At 44.4% G+C, this 12,367-nt stretch overlaps 1 protein-coding gene across 2 annotated transcripts in view; it reads right to left on the bottom strand.

The window, feature by feature from the left end:
• The window catches only part of ZDHHC13 (zinc finger DHHC-type palmitoyltransferase 13), a 48,974-nt gene extending 40,798 nt beyond the window's left edge, over nucleotides 1-8,176 (bottom strand). For both annotated transcript variants that reach the window (XM_038569239.1, XM_038569240.1), the window contains exon 1: nucleotides 8,065-8,176. In XM_038569239.1, the coding sequence (XP_038425167.1) occupies nucleotides 8,065-8,091 (27 nt within the window). In that variant the 5' untranslated portion in view covers nucleotides 8,092-8,176. The remainder of the gene's footprint in view (nucleotides 1-8,064) is intronic.
• Nucleotides 8,177-12,367: the final 4,191 nt, after the last annotated feature.

Raw genomic sequence — 12,367 nt, 5'->3', positions numbered from 1 at the left:
CATTTTAAAGATCTAGCAATATAAAAGTGAGCAAAGGGTAAACAAATCTGGACTATTTTCCTTTCAATCTTGCTGAACCAGAAATACCATTATGAGCAGTTTGGAGTATCCAATCTCGCTGTGTCTGTAGTTGACCCTTAAAAACAACACAGGATTGAACTAAACAGGCCCACATACACACAGATGTTTGTCGATAAATACAGTATAATACTGAAATGTATTTTCTCTTCCTTATGATTTTAACACTTTCTTTTCTCTAGCTTACTTTAAGATACAGAACATGATATCTAACATACAAAATACATATTAATCAACTGTTCAGTTAGCAGCAAGGCTTCTGGTCAAAAGCAGGCTATTAGTGGTTGAGTTTTTAGGGAGTCAAAAGCTACACATGGATTCTTTTATTGCATGGGGGGGGGGGGTCAGTGCCCCAAACTGGTGCTGTTCAATGATGCAGGCTGATTCAGCCTTCACCTCTATAAAGAGCCCTACAACCAACACCCTGTCCATTCTACAGCATTGACTCCCCAAAGTAGGATTGCTGGGTCAGAAAATATATGCACTTAAACATAAAGAGATACTGAGCAACTACTTTCCCCATTTCACACACCAAACACCGAGTATGTAAATGCTCTTCTTTCCCTACAAGCCTCCCCGTAACTGAACATTCTCAATCATTTTAAAATCTTGTTAATTCAATGGCTAATAAATGGCATCATGGCATTTTTCATTTGCATGCCCCTAGTTGCTAACGAATCTGAGTGTTTGTTATGTTTACTGGCTCTCATATATTTCTTTTGTGGGCTCCCTTTTCAGTCTACTGTTTTTCTAATTGGATTGTATATCTTTTCTCATTTGTATGTTAGGAAGATTAACCCTTATTTTTATACAGATTTTTTACCACAGGAAATTGATGCATTCCACAGATACCAATTTGTTGCTTCTTATAATGCCTTAAGGCATTAAGGACATCAGCTTCAGTTTTCATGTAGAAAGATGAGGAGGATTACATCTTTTGATGTAAAGAATATAAGAGCATTTTTCAGCAATTAATTACTGTGTATTTACAATGTACAAAGTATTATGCTAGGGGCACAGAAGACAGGTGTCTATCCTCCAGGAGTTTATAATAGAGTCTAATAGAGATGAACAGACTAAAGTGACAATGGAAGGCAACATGTGATTAAGTGGCAAAAACGGGTGGTAAAGACTAAAGGACAGGAGGTACCCTTTATTCACATCATCATTTTTTGCCAAAATCCAAATCAGAGTAGAACCTAAAAAAATGATTATATAAACTCAAAGCTTGTTTTGGAAGTCAGTGGTTTCCAAAGTTAGGCAAGGCCACTCGAGGCCACATATGCAGTGACCCACTGGGTAACAGGAGAATATGTTCAAGCTTCTGTTACTATGACTTTTATCCTTTTTTTTTTTTTTAAAAAAAGGGAACATCACAAAAATTTACAGATACAGTTCTTTAAGCTTTATTAATTTTAGCACTGCCAGCTTCTGTGATTTGTATGTCAAGCACGTCACTCTTTTATAGTCTGTTTATAAGGTGACCTGGGGACAGAGTCAAAGTTCTACTACCCCCAGGGCTTGACGGTGGGACCTTCAGCAGACTGCCGTATACATCAGGTTAAGTTTATTTTCAAGTTACATTATCTAATTTTAACTGTTACCCCTCTCAAAATAAGCAAGCCGCTTAAACGGATTCCTACAGAGAAGCATAAAATGGGACAATAATAATAGCATAACTACAAGCAAACAAGATGACAAAGTTGACACCTCTATGTATAGTATCTTCAGTATCACCTGAAGTAAAAACAATCCAATGTGATCTAACAAAGCCAGCCTCCCTCTAAAAAAAATTAAAAAAAAAAAAAATCAAGGTACACCTGGGTGGCTCAGCAGTTGAGCATCTTGCCTTTGCTTCAGAGCCTGATTCTGGATTCCCAGGATGGAATCTGGCATCGGGCTCCCTGCATGGAGCCTGCTTCTCCTCCCTCTGCCTGTGTCTCTGCTTCTCTTTCTGTGTCTCTCATGAATAAATAAATAAAATCTTTAAAACAAATAAAATTTTAAAAATAAAAATCAGAATTATCAAAAAGGCTAATTTCAAACAGGTTTATATTAGCTTTAATTCAAAACCTCACCACTGGGTATGTATGTGTATATATATACACATATATATACCGTATGTTTATATTTAAAATTTTTTTTAAAAAAGAAATATATATATACACAACACATATATATATTTCTTTTTTAAAAAATTTTTATGTATTCATTCATGAGAGACAGAGAGAGAGAGAGAGAGAGAGAGAGAGAGAGAGAGAGAGGCAGAGACGCAGGCAGAGGGAGAAGCAGGCTCCATGCACCGGGAGCCCGATGTGGGACTAGATCCCGGGTCTCCAGGATCACACCCTGGGCCAAAAGCAGGCGCTAGACCGCTGAGCCACCTGGGCATCCCAACCACTGAGTATATATTGAGCTATCAATCAAGGAATATAATTTAGAAACATTGCCATACTTCATAACAACATGCCCTGTGACAATACAAATTTGGCAGTTGGCTCCTGTCCCCAGCCCCCGTGTACATCAAACAGATGGAAGCTAAACTTTTTTAAGTCCCAGCTGACCACATTGACACAAAAACCATCCCATCAATGTATAAGTTAGAGTGACCAATTGCCAACAAGTGATGACAAACTGCAGTCAGTGCCTGGATGACTTGGACTATGCATCTGCAGCCAAGCTCCCGGCCAGCATGCACTGCAGGCTTCATTTATTCCTCCGTTAATCTCATAATACATGATGTTTTACAAAAATGAAAATTTAGGATCCTACTTTTCACATTATAGTAGGGTTTTACTCTAAGAGTATAAGCTCAAAAGTGTTTTACTGATAGAACTGCATGATCAAAACAGCTTCAAGACCACAGCTCTAAGTTATCTCAATTTGCTCTAGATATCACACCCTCCCAAAACTTTACAAGAGCTACAGGTGAGAAAAGGAATGACCTGCTTTTGGAGAGGTCAACTTTGAAGAGAGACACATAAAGATGTGTAAGGAAAACAACTATACATTCCCATCACCAAGACCGAAGCAAAGCTATGTCAAGATACTAAATCCTTCTTAGAAATTAGTCTCTGGTTACAAAAAAAAAAAAAAAAAAAAGTGTTTTTCTTTTTCTTTTCTTTTCTTTTTTTTTTTTTAAGTATTCTCTAGTTGTTTCATTTTTACCATGTTGAAATGCAAATCCCTTGAGAACAAGGCCAAAGTCTCAGATTTCATGCTGGCTGAATGATGGTGATTAATCATCTCTATTTTTGGCTTCGGTTTTTACATTTGTAAAATGGAAGGAGCAGGTCAATATAGCTATAATGTTCCTTCCACATTCCTTCCATGACTGTACGGGTCTAAGAGGAGCTGATACGACAGGCATTATTAAAATGTGCACTGACAGGGATCCCTGGGTGGCTCAGCAGTTTAGCGCCTGCCTTTGGCTCAGGGAGTGATCCTGGAGTCCCAGGATGGACTCCCACGTTGGGCTCCCAGCATGGGACCTGCTTCTTCTCTGCCTGTGTCTCTGCCTCTCTCTCTTTCTGTGTCTATCATGAATAAATAAATAAATAAATCTTAAAAAAAATTTTTTTTAAATGTGCACTGACAAAGATTTCATATAAACCCTCTATGGTGGTAGAAGTTCAACCGCTACATGGTTACCTGCAATGTTAAGGTAACAGGTGAGAGGGGCGCCTGGGTGGCTCAAGTCAGTTAATCATCTGACTTCAGCTCAGGTCATTATCTCAGGGCACTGGGATTGAGCCCCATGTTGCTTCCCTTGTCCCTCTCCGTCTCTCCATGTTTGTCCTCTCTGTGTCTCTCTCTCTCTAAAATAAATAAATCTTTTTTTAAAAAAGTAACAGAAGAGACCAAGCAAATTCTCAAATTCTCACGACACTAGCAAACTCATAAGAGTTTTCATTAATCATTCGTTCAGAAAAAATGTAAAAAAACACCTGCTATATACCAATCACAACATGATCCCCAACTTACAATAGTTCAACTTAGGATTTTTCAACTTTATGATGGTGTGAAAATAATATGCATTCAGTAAAAGCTGTACTTCACATTTTGATTTTTTTCCAGGCCTAGTGATATGTTGTATGGCACTTGCAGTGCTTGTCAGAAGTGAGCTCCCACTCAGCCACACACTCACAAGAGTGAATAGCCAATACACTTGCAAGCACTGTGTACCCAGCGCAACCACTCTTTCACTTTCAAGACTGCATTCAGTAAATTACATGAGATATTCAACACTTTGTTATAAAATAGGCTTTGTGTTGGATAATTTTGCCCAGCTACAGGCTCAGGTTAGTGTTCTGAACACATTTAAGGTGAGCTAGGCTATGTTCAGTAGGTTAGGTGTATTAAATGTATTTTCAACTTAGGATGGGTTTATTGGATATAACCCCCTTGTAACTTGGCAAAGATCTGTAGGAGATGATTAGGGAATAAGACGCAATTCCTGCTGCAATCCGTTCATCCATTCATTCCTCAGATATTACTGAATGCCCTCTCTGCCAGGCGCTGCTCTAGACACAAGGATATGGCAGTGAACACAATAGGCAAGATTTCAAGAAAGAAACTTGTAGCTAGATGAATACCCTCCCTTACAAGGGGAGAAAAAGATATTATGAAAATTATGTAAAAGAGATATGGATACATCTGTGGTGGTTCTTACAACAGAGTCCCTAAATTCTTTGATACTCTTCCATTGGGAAGAGAGGGTCTGTGTCCCTTGCTCTCAAATCTAAGCTCTGTGACTGTCTCACTAGTAAAATACGGCAAAAGTAAGGTGCCACCAGTTTGCAGGCCCAGCCTTAGAACCTGGCAGCTTCTTCCTCTGTCTCTTGAGATGTTCACTCTTAGAACCCAGCCACCAAGACATGCAGAGGCCCAGGCCACGTGTAGGTGTCCCTGCTCAAAATCAACATCAACTGCCAGAAATGTGAGTGAAGACGTCACCTGATGACACCAATCCCAGCTATGAAGTATCTCAACTTATGAGTCTTTCTAGAAAAAGGTCCAGACACAGTGGAGCAGAAACAAACCATCCCTGCTATACCCTGTCCAAATTCCTGACCCACACAGTCCATGAACGTGACAATGGCTGTTTCACACCACCATGTTTTGGGGTGGTTTTTTACATAGCAATAGAAAACTAGAACAATCTTTAAAAAAAAAAAAAAAAGAAAGAAAGAAAAGAAAACTAGAACAATTTTAAGATATAAGGGATCATATATTTTTTCACATGGAGATATCATGAATCATATTATTTCTCTAAATATTAAATAAGGACTGTTAAAGTGGGCATTAATTGAAGACAAGCCCAAGATCTAAAAAAATCATATGCAAACTCTGATGAAGGTCACTGTCACGCCAGATCATCATGTAAAACAGAGATCCAACAGATAACTATTAAAATTTGTTGTGACATCAACAGAAGTACCAGAGCTCAGTTTCCAAGTTCATTCATTGGACAATTGTTTACAGAGTACCCACCAGTGCCAGGGATCGTTGTAGATGCTAGGCACACACAGCAGTCAACATAACTGATAAACATGACTGCCCTCATAGAACTCACATGCGGTGGAAGCAAAGACACAACAAATGAAATCAAGAAGTATGTTAAATGGTATTAAATGCTGAGGAGAAATATAAAACAAGAACGGAGACTAGGGAATGTTGCCAGTAGTGGCAACGATGAGGAGGGGTTGCGGCACTGAGGGGACATCTGCATCAAAGCCCTAAAGTGGTAGGGGAATAAGCCATGCGGGTATTTGAGGAAAAAGTACTCCAGACAGAATAGAAGGGTAGGTACAGAGTCTTGAGGCCAGTGTGGCTGGGGTTGATTAAGCAAGCAAGATAGTAGTTTAAAAACAAAAAAAACAACGAGGTCAGAGAGGAAACTGGGGGCCAGATGGCATAAGCAAATTCTAGCAATATCTAACACTGAAATCGGGAGAATCAAATCCAACCAGAGCAAGAATGTTTCTCTAACACCTGTAACAACACCTTGCAGAATGAATGAAATCTTGGCTCTATCACTCAGCAGCTGTTTGACTTTTAACAAAAGATTGATTTTTTGAGCCTCAGTTCCAATCTTTAAAACTAGAGTAACAGGGCAGCCCCGGTGGCTCTGGGGTTTAGCACCGCCTTCAGCCCAGGTCGTGATCCCAAAGTCCTGGGTTCGAGTCCTACATTGGGCTCCCTGCGTGGAGCCTACTTCTCCCTCTGCCTGTGTCTCTGCCTCTCTGTGTCTCTCATGAATAAATAAATAAAATCTTAAAAATTTTTTTAAAAACCAGAGTAACAATCTCTCCCCACCTCACAGTGATCAAGAAGAGGGAAATATTTTGCAAACTGTAGAGCACCATATACAGGTGAAATCTTTACTACTGGAAAACAATTATTATTATGATATTATTATTAACAATTATTATTAACAATGACTACTCTACATTGCCCCATTAATTTCAACCTCTGAATCATTCTCTTTCCTCCCTCCGTCATGAAACTGGGGCAGGGCTATCTTCCCTTCAGCACGAGGGAGTGGACCTTAAGTACTTGAAGGCTTTTGCAAACGAGTGGCAGTAATTAAGATACGCTAGTTATCAACTTTTCCTTGAGATTCTTTGAGGGGAAAAAAAATGCGACAGAGTTTTCACGCGAAGATTCTACACCCTTTTGTAAAATCCAGTCAGCTTGCAAAGCTTTTTTTTTTTTCCCCTGTCAAAATGCAAGAATACCTAATATAAGAATGACTTAACAGATTCTCCGCTACTTTATTCTTTCTCTTGAACCTACATCAAATTGTTGAAAGGAGGACAGGAATGGGGGGAGCATGAGAAACACCCTAAGGATGGGAAAGACTTTTTTTTTTTTTTTTTTTTTTAAGAGGCCGACTCATCCAATCATCTCAAACTGCTTGGATCCCACTAGAGACAGAGCATCTACCACCTAACGCAGTCCAACTGGAGACAGCTTCGGTTTCCCCATCAGTGAAAAGGAGATAATATCACCTTTTTTTTTTTTTTTTAAGGATTATATTTATTTATTCATGAGAGACACAGAGAGAGAGGCAGAGACACAGGCGGTGGGAGAAGCAGGCTCCTTGCAGGGAGCCCGACGTGGGAACTGATCCTGGGTCTCCAGGGTCACGCCCTGGGCCGGAGGCAGGTGCTAACCCGCTGAGCCACCCAGGGATCCCCTAATACCATCTTCTTAAGGATGCTGCAGTCCCTCAATAAAATAATGCATGTAAAAGCATCTGGCATAAACTAAGCACTCACTGGATATTCTTCATTCATTCGACACATACGGAGTGAACAGCTACAACCACTCTGGGACCTGGAAAAGGGCCATAAGCCAAGAGGACCGCAACCTTTTCCCCTTGGAACGTCCTGTTACCTCCCTGGCCTCCTCCCCAGAAGGGCGTCCTGCGGGGGCTCCGCCGGCGGCCGGCACGCACCTGCCCCCGCCCCCCCGCGCCAGCAGCCTCGGCTCGGCTCTCCGAAGGAGCACGCCCGGGGATGCGGGAACCCCGACAGGCCTGGGCGGGGCGGAGCCGGGTGTCCAGGCAACTCCATCGAGGGGGAAAAAAAATATATAAAAAAATAAAGCAAGCAAGCAAGCCAGGGAACCGCACGGGTTCCAGGCCAAGGTCAATCAAGACGGGCTGGTCCAACTCAGGTGCGTCACGTGACGCGTCTCCCGGGAACGGCCGCGCCGCCCTCCCGAGCCCCGGGCGAGCGGTCCCCGCCGGGCCCGGGTGCCGGCCTCCGAGGAGGTGGAGGGCCCGCGGGGCACCCACCCAGGGGCCCTCGCCCCGTCCTTCCGGCCGCCGCGGGGAGAACTCCCGCATCATTCCCGGAGGCCCCCGGCCTCCTCCTCCCCCGCCCAGGCCCCTCCGCCCCCGAGGCTCCCCCACCCCGGCCCCGGCCCCCTCTCCCCGCGGCCGCCGCCCCCCGCCGCCCAGCGCCCGGCCGCACTCACCTGCGAGCCCAGCCCCGGCCCCTCCATCTCGGCACCGGCGGCCGCCACCCGGGAAAGCGGAGGCAGCAGCCCGCCCGCCCGCCGGCCCGCGCCCGCCGCCGCCTCCACTACCGCTTCCTGCTCGCGGCCCCGCCCCCGCCGCGGTCGCGCCCCGGGCCCTCGGGAGAGCCAATCCCTGCCCTCCTCGAGGCTGGGGGCGGGGCTTGGCCGCCGAGGCTGCTGGGGGCCCGCGAGGCCGAGGCCCCGCCCCCAGGCCCGCCCCCAGGCCCGCCCCCAGCGGCGCCCGCGCGGCTGGGCGTGCACCTGTGCTCCGCGCCCCCGGCCCCAGCGCGGGTCCCTATCAGGCTGCGCTTCCACCGCCACCACCGCCTCCTGAGAGCAGATGCAGGCTTGGCTGCTCAACGGCTGGGTAGCCCGCGGAAGCCTCTTCTTCCTTTCCTCGTCTGTGAAACGGGGCAAAATAAGGATAAGTACTTCGCGGATTGTCAGGATTAAATGAGAGAAAAGCGTGTAAAGCTCCTCAGCCAATGTTTGAATTGCAATAATGAGTCAGTAAATGTGAACTGTTAAAACAGGTGGGAGCACGTGGGTGGCTCAGTGGTTGAGCACCTGCCTTCGGCTCAGGGCATGATCCTGGGGTCCGGGGATCGAGTCCCGCATCGGGCTCCCTGCAGGGAGCCTGCTTCTCCCTCTGCCTGTGTCTCTGCCTCTCTCTATGTCTTTCATAAATAAATAAATAAAATCTTAAAAAGAGAAAGAGTCCGCAGACCTGGCCTCTCATCCTAACTTTGCCATCACGTACTATATGCATCAGAATAAATAAATAAATAAAATATTTTTAAAAAATTGTCACTCTCCACTTTTGTGATCTTGAGTGAACCGTTTCACCATCTGGGCCTCTGTTTTTTTTCATACAGAAGAGAAAATAACTGAATTTCATTGCTCAGGCTGGTGGAAGATTGGGCAAGAGCCCCCTACCTGCATTCCCCAGCACCTTTGTGGACTGCACTGAAGGAGCTGGCATCTACCGTCCAGCTCCCTGCGCTTGGGTAGCTCCAGTGGGGCCATGGGGCTCTCCTACCTCACACCCCAGAAAACACTGGAGTTTTCTAGCCAAGTGCTTAACACGGCCTTTATAATTATTCCTTAATGTATCTGTTGCCAAACCGAACCAGATGAAGACCTTTAGGGGTTAAGCTGGAAAGGAACAGAAAACATTATGACTCCCTTATTCTATAAAAATACTTTTAATCACAAAATAAGTGTCTAGAAATCCAACAAAGTGCTAGGTTTTCCCACAATAAATACCATAATACAATATAATTATTAAAAAATTTTATCTTTATTACTCTTATAATTATAGTATCCCCTGCCTGTTGGGCCCGGCAGCCCTGAGTTACCCCCAAAGCTCAACCTCTTTGAGTTCATAGGCAAAAAGGACAAAAACCTTGATCTCTTGGAACACCCTCCTGCTATCTCCTGTAATATGCCCCACTGGCCCGTTTTGTTCTCTGGAACTACACCTGGCTTCTGGTGTGTATCTGCTCCACAGAGTAGTGTCCTTTGGGGTTCTGCAGAGAGCTATCACATATTTATCTTTCCACCCACCTTTCCCCCAGCCTAAACTAACAGCCTCAGTTCTTTGAAGGAGTAGGCAAGGATGTGGGAACAAGAGCTAAACCAGGGCCAGTTGGGGCAAAAGGGGGCACCCAGGCATCCATGTCTGAACTCTCAGGGCCCAGCACTGAGATTGGACAATGGTTAGTATAATTTTGTTGGGATTGGACAATGGGGTTGGACAATGGTTAGTATAATTTTGTTGATGGACGGACGGATGGTAAGTGTGTCATCAACTGCTATGACGTAAGGAAGGACAAATAGAAGTGTAAACAACTTCCTGTGAGAGCCAGAGCAGTGAGCAATTAATTTGGACCAGATAGGTTGGAGACATTAGGCAAGGCTTCAAAGAGGAGAAAGCCTTTGGGTACGGTCATTTTGCTTAACTAATTAAGAGCTGTGTTTATTGATCACCATGTATTGGTGCCTAGGACAGTGTTTTTGCATATATTGTGTCTAATATATGAAAGAAGTGTTCGTTTTCCCATCTCCCAGAAGAAAAAACTGACGTTCCCATTCAATATATCAACCTCAAGTCATGCAGCTGTAAGTGGTCGAGAGAGGATTCAAACCTCGGTCTCTCACAACGAAGTGCTTTCACTGAAGTGGTTTGGTTTCACTTTCAAAGAGTGAATTAGAAGGTGTTTTGGAACTTGTGGGGCTCTTGAAGTCCGCTATTTCAGTGCTTCTGCATCGATATCCTAACACATGGGAAGATTCCTGGAACAAATAAATGCTAACACTCTTTAGTAAGGCTCCTGCTCCCCTCTGCCCACTTGGTTCATACCTCCCCTGAACCACTTCAGATTGGGATTAGTGTAGCCACAACTGATGGCTATTTGAAAGCAAACCCAGGGGGATCCCTGGGTGGCTCAGCAGTTTAGCGCCTGCCTTCAGCCCAGGGCGTGATTCTGGAGTCGAGTCCCACGTCGGGCTCCCTACATGGAGCCTGCTTCTCCCTCTGCCTGTGTCTCAAATAAATAAATAAATAAATAAATAAATAAATAAATAAATAAACTAAAATCTTAAAAAAAAAAAAAAATGAAAGCAAACCCAGGGGCACCTGGGTGGCTCAGTGGTTGAGTGTCTGCCTTCGGCCCAGGTCATGATCCCGGGGTCCTGGGATCAAGTCCCACACCAGGCTCCTCACAGGGGACCTGCTTCTCCCTTTGCCTATGTCTCTGCCTCTCTCTGTGTCTCTCATAAATAAATAAATAAAATCTTTAAAAGAGAGGTAGAGAGAGATTCAGCAGACTTGGCCTCTCATCCTAACTTTGCCATCATGTACTATGTATCAGGTCTCTTAGGGCTGCCATAGCAAAGTACCACACATGACGGGGGAAGGGGCTAAACAACAGAAGTTTATTTTTTCCCAATTCTAGAAGGCAAAAGTCCAGGATCACAGTGTTACACTAACAGGACTGTTTCTCCTGAGGCCTCTCTCCTTGGCTGGTAGATAGCCATCTTCTCTCTGTGTCTTCTTCACAAGGTCTTCCCTCTGTATGTACCTGTGTCCTAATCCCGTCTTCTTATAAGGACAGGAGTCATATAGATTAAGACCCACACATATGACTGCTTTTTAATTTACTTGCCTCTTTAAAGACCCCCGTTTCAAATACTGTCACATTCTCAGCTACTGAGTGTTAAGACTCCAACATAGGAATGGGACAGGAGGACAAAATTCAGCCCCTAACTCTGTGTGACCCTGAGCAAATCACTTTCTTTCTCTCTCTGTGACAGTTTCCTCATTTGTAAAATGAGGCTGAGCCTGGCTGCAGGAAACACTAACCTCAATGGTCCCTCTTAGTTTTGATCATGTAATTTCCCCCACTGAGACTAAGCACCACCTCTCCATTCCCCATAGCACCTTTTGGATCTCTTTTAGATGATACTAATACTCATTCTGCAACTGTAGATGGAGTTCTTACTATGGACCACACATCATTCAATATTGAGCAAGACTGAAAAGAAAAAAAAATGAGTCTCTGGTTTCCTGGGGCTTACTGTTCAGTAGCATTCACAGATTTTAATCAAATGGGCTCACAGATACTGATCAGCTCTGCAGCTCTTGGATAGATGTCCTTCCCTCTACTGGCCCCTGGATTCCTGGCGCACAGCCATCCTTATGCCCTCACCAGGCTCCTCAAGGCCTGGCACACTGAAAAGCTTGAAAAGAAGTGCTGTCCAAACAAATGAACAAATGAATGAACACAGCTAAAGTAACGGTTTACAAAAGGCAATCAAAGGTTCCACTTCATAAATCACTGTTAGAAGTGCTGGTTTCACAATGTTTAACAATTCTTGGCGATGAAGAAAAATTCCACATTAGGGTTTGCTAATCCCCACTGTCACACTATGGGTGGCAACTAACTTCATTCTGACTGAACTTCTGACTCTGGCCTCATTTCTTCTGTGACCTTAGAAGGGACAAAAGTATTTTTGGGGGGATCCCTGGGTGGCGCAGCGGTTTAGGCGCCTGCCTTTGGCCCAGGGCGCGATCCTGGAGACCCGGGATCGAGTCCCCGTCAGGCTCCCTGTGCATGGAGCCTGTTTCTCCCTCTGCCTGTGTCTCTGCCCCTCTCTCTCTCTGTGTGTGTGTGTGTGACTATCATAAAAAAAAGTGTTTTTTGGAACAGGGGCTTATGTTTGTAATTATTTCAAAGGCACTGTAGTGATCCTTTGGAAT

This window comes from Canis lupus, chromosome 21 (genome assembly GCF_011100685.1).
Source record: "Canis lupus familiaris isolate Mischka breed German Shepherd chromosome 21, alternate assembly UU_Cfam_GSD_1.0, whole genome shotgun sequence".
Lineage (NCBI taxonomy): Eukaryota > Metazoa > Chordata > Mammalia > Carnivora > Canidae > Canis > Canis lupus.
This window is presented reverse-complemented; position numbering and strand designations above follow the sequence as displayed.